Source organism: Anopheles ziemanni, chromosome 3, assembly GCF_943734765.1.
Source record: "Anopheles ziemanni chromosome 3, idAnoZiCoDA_A2_x.2, whole genome shotgun sequence".
Classification (NCBI taxonomy): Eukaryota; Metazoa; Arthropoda; class Insecta; order Diptera; family Culicidae; genus Anopheles; species Anopheles ziemanni.
Window position 1 is genome coordinate 47211365 of NC_080706.1, and position 9767 is coordinate 47221131.

General features: G+C 50.4%; 1 protein-coding gene across 1 annotated transcript in view; it reads left to right on the top strand.

The window, feature by feature from the left end:
* LOC131284881 (glypican-4) overlaps positions 1 to 8965 on the top strand; it is a 60461-nt gene extending 51496 nt beyond the window's left edge. The window contains exons 3-8 of the mRNA XM_058313740.1: positions 6503 to 6737; positions 6823 to 6979; positions 7083 to 7349; positions 7503 to 8200; positions 8269 to 8441; positions 8532 to 8965. Coding sequence (XP_058169723.1) covers positions 6503 to 6737; positions 6823 to 6979; positions 7083 to 7349; positions 7503 to 8200; positions 8269 to 8441; positions 8532 to 8965 — 1964 coding nt within the window. The remainder of the gene's footprint in view (positions 1 to 6502; positions 6738 to 6822; positions 6980 to 7082; positions 7350 to 7502; positions 8201 to 8268; positions 8442 to 8531) is intronic.
* The last annotated feature ends 802 nt before the right edge of the window (positions 8966 to 9767 follow it).

The following is a 9767-nucleotide window of genomic DNA, read 5'->3' on the forward strand; positions in this document are numbered from 1 at the left end:
TGCCGGGGAGCCTCGGCGTGGTTCGCGGTGCCAGTGAGGTGTATCATTGAAATTATGATATCCTGTGTCCCGCCTGCGTTCAATTTATTCATAGCCCGGTTTTTTTTTTTTTTGCTGCCTTTCCTACCGGCACCACCGGTTTAATGACACTTCGATCGCGGGAGCGTTATTAACCTCATGCAGAGCTCGTCCCGTTCCGAGGGCGTCCCACTCGTCGCATCGCTCGTCAACGGATGTGTGATTTTATTATCTACACTCGCCTTCTGTCATCGTCCTTCACTCACACACACGCACACACACACACACACACTAACAAACACACGCTCTCCGCTCGGCTGGCAGACTGGAAAATCTAGTAGAGAGGGGTCAGCCACGCGCACGTCTCCGTTATGCTCGACCGGTGCACCGGTGCATCGAGGTGAGGCCTACACTTTATGTGCCTACACCTTGACTGTGTGTCGCTATGCCTCGTGCAATGCATGCACATCATTTGCATGGGATGAGATTGCCCTGGCCTGGGCTGGTGGGAGGCAAACCGGTGCGGCAGAATTTCTCGATTCGTCCGTGTATAGGGTTTCGTTTATGCTTGCAGCCACTTTTTTCTGCTTCTCTCTTATAATCCACCCCTTCAACTCCCCCCCCCCCCCCCCCCCCCCCCTACTCATGACTTCTTGGGCCCTTCCGCTCGGTTGAGTTGCCCTTTAATATACCAACGGTGTGGCAGGATTCCCACTCCTATAGACCAGGGCATGAAAGCACGAAACAAGGTGTAGACTCCAATCTCTCCGAGGCTCATCGTCTGTGTGAATATTTTATAGGCAATGAATATCAATGATTTAACGATAATGACCTACCTGCCGTGTCGGTGTGCACAGATACCGGGGAAGGATGTAAGGAAAGTTAAATGAATTGACCATCGTGGGGGAGAAGGGCAGAAAATTTAATTTGCACATACCAGACCTTCTTGCAGTTGTGCCTTGTTAGGAAAAACGAGCTGGAGGAGTGTAGTTTGTAGTTAAACTCGGCTCTCGCTGGAGTTCCCGATTAAGACGCGCAGTTTGGTTAAATGCTAAACAAAGTTACTATAAACCAAAAATCATGATGCAGTCGTGGCAGCGGGGAAAAACCATTTCCATGCTAGTTAAACGTACGCATTCGAACGCCGGATATGGTCCCGGATTTAGCCTGCCGGACGTTGGCGGGTGGCGTAGAAATTCCATAATGTAACGTAATAAACCAGTATCAGATTCCAGCCGCCAGTCGCACCCAAACCTTGGGGGAGCTGTACCTTGCGGTTTCGGGTTTACCGGGGGAAACAACTGGGCATCATTCAACGTACCACAACACCCGCACCGGCACGTCCGGACGACAGACAAGGCAATTAATGTCGGGGCCGGGAACATTAAAAAACAAAGGTCCCCTAACCCTTGGACAATTCGGGTGCGGAGTTCTTAACCGGTGGCGCCTAGACGCCCACCACCTCCACCGGTCGGTAGCAGATGGTCGTGAGTGAGATCTTTTAACGACCGGTAGGTTATGCCTACCTCCAAGGGTAAAGAAGTACATTCACTCTCTCGCCCGGGCAGGCCTACGTGACGTTCCGGTGCGACACGGCGGACTGTTGATCTGCGTGTCGATCTGGTACCCGGAAGCTGCTTTAAGGTAGTCTGCGTATTAAACGTCCTCTTTCCTCCAGCTCACAAAGCGAGTGTCCGGAATATTAGGCAGGTACAACGCGGCCCCATCCGTGCGCCCTCAGCCAGCTCTAATCTACTGCAAATCAACCCAGAAGGTGTGGCAACAAAGCAGCACAAAAGACCATCCAAAAATTCCTCAATGATGACAGTTCCCAGGCATCACCAGAAGAAGAGTGAAATATCCGCCAGAAACTGTCGGTCATCAGTGTGCAATACTCTCTACTCTACCTGCTCGTCGGTACCTGTCAAACCTGTTTTGCTTTCCTGGCCGCAACAGGTGCCGCAGGAGGTCGGTGGCGAAGAGTGAAGCAGGACTTCGGAGCCTGCCATTTTTTTCCCCAAAAGTCGAACCGAAAGAAACCTTACCCCTTAAAACAAAAGCCGGCAAGTGGCCGTGGTCGAAGCTGGCAGTGAAGAAGCCAACATTAATGTCTAATCTGCCCACACCAGGCTCGTTCACGGAGTTCGGGGTGCGTTGAATTTGCCTGATCATTCCACCATCCCTCGCCCCAATCCCTTCGACCAGTGCCGGCGTTCGTCGAAGCTGTTTGCATATTTCATCCGGATAATTGAAATAATATGTTAATTTGGTTGCTAATAATGACAAACGATGGGAACGGACGTGAACCAACCCCCCGGACCCCGGTGCGTTCGAACTCACCTCACTCAAAAAAGCCAAAAGAGGAGGCATCCATTCGGTTGTCCTTTGGGTGGTTTTTTTTGTGTGTGCAGCGATTTCCTTCCCCTAAAGTCGGTAGGTAGTGAACTCGCGCTCAAGTTTGCTCTTGGATCTTGTATCGGGCAAAGTTTTTGTGTGCATTTACCCTGACTCTGTCCACGCGTTCTGTGTGTGTCGCGTTGGTTTGAAGTGGATGGATCTCGTGTGGTTTGTTTGCTCCCTCCATCAGGCCTGTATGTGGCAGTTCGTTCATCCACTGGACTATCGTGCGTCCGCTCATCAGCATCCAACGTCGAGTGGGAAGCACTTTAAATTGGCCTAAGACGCCAAAGATGTGCGTTGACCAATGTTCAGATTAAACTGATTGTTAGACAACTGTTTCGTTCGTCGGGAAACGTATATGATAAACATATTGTTTTCAAATTATTGCTTTGAAATTTGCTTCTTGACTCCGTTATGTTGTTTCCTTACCTTACCTTCTGTTTATCTAAATCACTTTACGCAAAATGCATAGTTTCAATTTTTGTCCATCGCTGGCCCCGCTCGTTAAGATGAGTTAAGCCGGATCCCCGCGGAATGGGCAATTTCAGTTGATAAAGAGCCAATTTAAAGCAATCACGAAATATTCGGGCAATTCGTGCACCTAAAATACACGATGCGCTTGTCGAATCCCGAAAGATCCGATCACTGGTTCGTCGGAGTCGATCAAGTGTAACGCAGCAGTCGAAGCGATCAACCAGTTCGATCAATTTCAATCAACTGTCTGGCACCTCCGCAGACGCAACTTGACTTGAAAGCACGCCAACATCAAAGGATCGTACGAGACGTTTCGTTACGATGACGTCAGGCGACCAGTTTCAAGAGCGCCATTTTCGGACGTCCAGCAAGAGTTGCATTCGGTGTGACACGCCACTGTTCGCCAGTGTCCAGAGTTGTTGTTTGTTTTTTTGTGGCCCTCGTTGTCCACGGTGTGGGAGAACTTGTTCCGACTCCGAAGTGCTGGATGTCACTTTTCCTTCTCCATTCTCCGGTGCTTTGCCGTGCGCGTTTCTCGCTGCGATACACAACATTCTTTTCGATTTGTCATCGAAAAATGTCTGAATGTCATATCAATTTATTGTCGACGGGTTCTTTGAGTTTCCAAATGGAAAAAAGAACGCCGAAGAAGTGAAACCAAAGCCCAAAAAGCAGCAACGTTTCTGAACGATCCCTTAATTTCTGCGTCATTCCGATCGGGTTGAATAATGATCGCTGTGCGCGGGCGTCTTGTCGGTAGCCGATTGAAGTCGTCAAGAATACGCGAAAAAGTTATCCCGAAGACGCTGAAGACGATGAAAACGTGTGACCGCTGCGTTCTTCTGCGACGAATGGCCAATTACTTTTACCCTCTCCATCGGCGGACAAAAGAGACGCAATAAAAAGACTCCCACGGCGTGTTCATAGATGTGCTACTAATGTATCCACCTTTTCCCCCCTTTTAGAATCCCGTTAAGATCCCTAATGCGCTAACTAATTGCAGCGCCGTGGTGCAAAGACCGCCAGAGGGCCATTTGTTGGTTTTCCGAAGAATTTTTCCTGCCAACTTTTTCCCGGCCCGCAAAGATTAGAGAAACAACGGAGTCGAAAACAGAATCCACCACCCAACATGATCATCATGATGGTGCACCGATCGGGGTCATCGATATGCGCAACACCCATACGAGCGTACGATTATGTTTTTCTTTCGTTTCTCCACTGGATGGCCGCAGTTCCTCGCACCCCCCCCCCCCCCTCCCCCCCCCACCCAACCCCCGGGCGCTCGTTCAACAACATGCATAGACATGTTTTCCTTTACGACTCTCCGTGAGGCAGCATTGATCCGCGAGCAGATGTTTTAGTGACTCCTCCACCGTGTTGGTGGAGTGCCATGTTTCAACACGATCCCACCCCACTGCCCCTCCTGCGCGAATCGCCGCAGGAAGTGCATTTTTATTACCCCGTGTCTATTTATCGACTCGTTTCATGATCCCATAAAAGCGAAGCCTTCGATCATCCTAAGCCACCGTTCACCGATGCATGTATTAATATCTGGCAGCGGGAAATAATCCGGTGCACTCTGGGAGGAGATATTGATACTCGATGAACATAATTCCGGTATAATAAGCTCGTTAAGTAGCGCCCGTTGCTTAAGTCGCCGGTTCGATATCAGCGAAAGGCAAAAACGAAAAAAAAAAACTATACAAGAAGGAAAAGATCTTTTAAATCCGTTAACGATCTAGCGATCGTGCCACTTGCCACATTTGTGTCCTAAAAGGTTCTCCCGGGGGTGTGTGGGGGGGGTTTAAACATTTCGCACTGAGCGATGGCGAGCTGGCGCAAACCGTGGCGTTTCCATTCGTGGCCGATGAATGGACGGCGATAAATCAGAACTCCATCAGATCGGGAGAAAGATACTATCGCCATCCAGCGCTCCCCCTCCATGGCAGCCTGTGTGCTGGGCGGGTGGCCGACCGGAAAAAGGGCGGGTGAAAAAAAAATCCCAACCCGCGTGTGACAGATGGTGCCGCGCGCGCGTTGTAATTAATTAAATCTTGATATGAAGATTTGAGGTTTCCCCTTTTGGCCGCGGGGTGGGAGGGGGTAAGAAAAAGACGGGCTGAAGAAATGGAACGCAACGGCGGCGTCACGCCAACACATCGCCCGCGCGTCTCGTGATTTTCATATCGGTCCAGCGGATCGTTGTGGTTCCTAGGATTACACCTCCACAGTTCCTAGCTCCCTCCGTAGCCCGCCCGATCGGCCCAGGCTCTGGCATGACAATTTATTTCTTTATTTTATCTAATAAATCCCTCGCTCCCACAACGTCCCCTTGCCCTCCCCCCAAGGGGCCGGGTTCCAGCCGGGTCGATGTCCAATCGGGGGTCGATCGGGCACCGCTAAATGCTTCTAAAAAGCCCATCTTCCCTTTCATCTTGCGACCCCTTGGGTCCGGATCGCCCCGCCGGAGCCGATGCCGCCGACTCCCGATCATCAGAGCGATAAACGGGAGATCTTTTCTGTTCGCGCCTCTCGACCTCCCGCGAATCCGAGATGAGATCATTCCGTCCGGAGCTGGAACCAAGGCGGGTTTAGTTTTTTTTTTTTTTCGCACATCTGTAATAAAAATGGCAAATCGTGGGGGGGGGGGGGGGGGAACTGAAACGAAAAAAAAGGCGACGATGGAAAATAAAGAATGTGGTGATAGATATTGTTATTTCGATCAATTCTCGGGTAGTCGGAGCACCAAATCCGATAGCATTGGGGCCAGTCTCGCACCTTAAAAGGGAGGACAGATTGTGGAGATAAAAAAAAAACCGACGCAGTTCGCAGACAGTCGAAGCTGGATAATGTAGCATCGAAAAGGTCCGAATTTTATCCTTTGTTTTTTCAGGATTTTACTTCGGATTTTTCGATCATTTTTAACCACTTTTCCACTTTTGTAGCGTGTACATTTGTGAGAAAGAATTGTAGTAATATTAAAGAACCGAGGAAACATCTTGTGTATTATCGTGAGATACTGAATTTTAATTACACCCGCCAGAACAGGTTGACAGCTCAAGTCGACCAGTCCTAGATGGCGACAATCAAATGAATCCATGGTACATCCTTTTTTTATTCTAAATTAAATAAGTATCCTACTTCAAGTACAATTCAAGTACAAAAAAAAGTTATATGTTTTTAACCATTATAACAAAACCATCTAATGATCATTTGAGTATACGAAGGAACGTATCGGCAATTTAGGGCGAGTGAAACATCAGCCTAAAGTCCTGCCAAAAACCAAGAACGACTTTGCGGGAAGTTAACTTAATTATAATGCCATTTGGGACCGCGGTAAACAAAAACCGCCATTTAGGTTGAGCACCGGTCAAACCTCGTCCGGCCGGTGCCGGGGTTGATTAGGAGTCCGATTGAGTCCCCTGTGTTTCGTTTTATTTATGTGTGTTTTCTGCCATTTGCGGCGGACAGCTTGTGCATGTTAAATTCCGCTCGCGAAGCGGGAAGAGCGATTCGCTAACGAATTTAAATATATTTAAAGTGGATAAGCCGGCAAGCGAAGTGTGGCCAGCGTGTAATGTGCTTTCGGTTTCCATTCCTTTCGTTGCAGAATTCTTCGAGCAGCTGCTGGGCGAATCGAAGCACGAATTTCACGCCATGTTCAAGCGCACGTACGGCACGATCTACGAGCAGAACTCGTACGTCTTCGCCGATCTGTTCGCCGAGCTGGAGCGCTACTACGCGCACGGCAAGGTGGACCTGTCCGAGACGATGGATCACTTCTTCAACATACTGTTCCAGAAGATGTTCACCGTGCTGAACGCGCAGTACACGTTCGATACCAAGTGAGTGTGGGCACGCCGCTGCGCCGTGGTAATCAGTTTACTAATTTACTACATTCTTTTCGGTTTTTTTCTTTTGCCTGTGTAGATACCTTGGCTGCGTTAGCGAACACATGAAGGAGCTGAAACCGTTCGGGGACGTGCCGGACAAGCTGTCGGTGCAGATCAAGCGATCGTTCGTCGCGACACGAACGTACGCCCAGGCGCTAGCGTCGGCGGCCGAGGCGGCCAAGAACATGATCAACGTACGTTTGCCTGGCGAGCAAAACCGTCACCGTCACCGCCACCGCCAGCTTCCTGTCGACCCGGTAGCTAATCTTCCCGCGCTTCTCCCAACCCCATTTACAGGTCCGCTTATCGGCCGAATGTACGGCCGCCCTCACCCGGATGAGCACGTGCAACGTTTGCGCGGGGCAGACGAAGAAACCGTGCGCCCCGTACTGTGTCAACGTGATGAGGGGCTGCCTGCAGGGCTACGACGAGGTCAGCACCGAGTGGGACACGTTCGTCGGCAAGATGGAGCGCATCTCCGAGCGGCTGCTCGGTCCGTTCAATATCGTCATGGTGGTGGAACCGATCGATATAAAAATCTCCGAGGCGATCATGAACTTCCAGGTACGTGTTTTTTTAATTGTTAAGCCCTCGATTGGATTATTTTTCTTTTTAAAAAATGTATTTTGTTTGTGTTCCTCAATTATCGTCTAATTTAATATGACAAACTGTAAAATCCAACCGTGTGCTATAATAAATTATCTTGTTCAATTGTAGGAGAACGGCAAAGACATATCGGATCGCATTTTCCAGGGCTGTGGTCAGCCGGCCCTTGGCCGTATGCGACGCTCGCTCGAGGAAGGCCTACCGAACGGATCCCCACAGCTGATCACCACGATGAGTGGCCAACAGCAGCAGCAGCAGCTTCAGCCACAGCAGCTAACACTGGTCGACCGGGCTACGATGACGCTGCCCACCGGCAGCGACTCCTTCGAAACCGACGCTCAGTTCACGTTCGAGGGTGACGAGGGTGAAGTACAGGACGACGGTGCCGTCGATCAGAAGCATATCAGCAAACGGGCGGCCAGCAACGGTGGCAGCAGTACCGCCGACTCCACCAGCAAGGAGCTCAAGTACGAACCGATGCAGTTCTCCGACGGTGACGTACAGTTTACGAACAGCAACGGACCGCCGGTGTCCGGTTCGTCGTCCCACCATGGAAGCGCGGGCGGTGGAGGCGGTGGCGGTGGACGGGCGAACCGTCGCAAGAACAAAAACGGCCGCAAGCAGACGGCGGACGACGAGCAGGAAAATCAGGAACCGATGCTGGACCGCCTGGTGAAGGACATTCGGCAGAAGGTGCGCGATTCGAAACGGTTCTGGGCGCAGTTGCCGTACATGCTGTGTAACAACGAGGAAATCGCAGAGCAGCCCCCGAACGATGTCAGCTGCTGGAATGGGACGACGGTCGACCGGTAGGTCCCCAAAACCATGTGGGCTTTGATAAACCTGTTTTGACATTCGCTGTTTATCGTTGTTTCAGATACCAACCAACGATAGTTTCCGGTGAAGCGGAGAGCAATCCGGAATTCCCGACTAAACCCCTCCAGGCGCGCCCGAGTACGATCGTGCAGCAGCAGCTGTACGTCCTGCGTACGGCCATTAGCCACCTTGGCAACGCGTACATTGGACACGACGTCGAGTGGACCGATCAGGGTAAGTTAAAAATAGGCGATCTGTTGTAAAAGTTTTGTACTTTCGTATTTCCTCCCAAATAATTTGCAAATTTCTTTCTTCCCTTTGCAGAGGATGGCTACTATGGCAGCGGTTCCGGCCATGGCGGTGGCATCGACTACGACGACGTCGAAGGTTCCGGCGTGGGGCTCTGGGAGATTGACGTCCGAAACGCTGGCCGCCCACCCGGCGTGATCGATGGGGTCCCGCCAAAGATCAGTCACGACGGTGGCGCGAACTTTGGTGGCAGCAGTGCCGGTTTCCCTACCGATGGTAACGTCGGCCACGGTTCGACTACGAACGAGCTCGACTACACGGAGGGCGGGTCCCATTCCGGGCTGCCGGGTGGTGGCTCCAGTACGGGTGCTTCGGGCGGGGCAGGTGGCACGAGTTCTGCCGGCGGTTCGCACAACATGCCCGTCATGTCGATCGAGCGGGCCCTGCTACAGTTCTTCCTGCCGATCGTGATGGCATGGTTCGGCGGACTGTTCGCCGATTTACTGTGATTCGTTTCTCCACTCCACTCTGCAAATGGCAAGGAACTGAAATGCTAGTTGTTTGTTTTACTTAAGCAGACAGGTTATGTTTAGTTCTATTTCTCTTCCTAAGCACCGTAATGCTAGAAAGGACAATCGTGTGGATCCTTTTTCCTTTCGCCACGCTAACACTAGTTGAAAAATGTAACCAGTTTTATTTTCTGTGTCGACCTTACATGTACCGTTTATTTTATGGTACCATCAGACAAGACTTTTCCGTACATTACATAAAAGCTTGTTCTATCTCGGGCGATTAATTTACACCTTCACCTAATACCGTCCTCATCTGTAAGTTTTGTTTTTTTTATGATCCGATTGCAAAGCAAACGGACTGGAATCGACATTGTACGATCGTCCACGATCTTCGTTTCACTCCTCAGCTTCGAGGTCCTTTTTCTATGGCCGGCAGAGAATGAATCTTGGAGGATGATTTTGCTTTTAGTGTAGGTTCTCACTCGGTACTTGTTTTAGTGTAGTATACGAAACGAAAGGGCTTTGTATGTGATTGTCATTGGGAGGCACATTTATTCGTTTAGGAACGGTATCGGTTTTTTCCCACTAGAAGGAAGGTGTACCACATGAGGGAGAAATCATTCAAGTCTTCCCTCCAATAAAGCCACCCAAGAGGAACGCGATCGAAGTTGTGAAGTGTAGTAGACGATCAGCACAAAGCATATTGGAACTTTCTCCCCGGTATAAGCAATGAAGAACAGTAGCGCAGTGTTAGTGAGAAAAAAAAAGTCGTTATCTGACGGACGGCCAGCGTGACCTG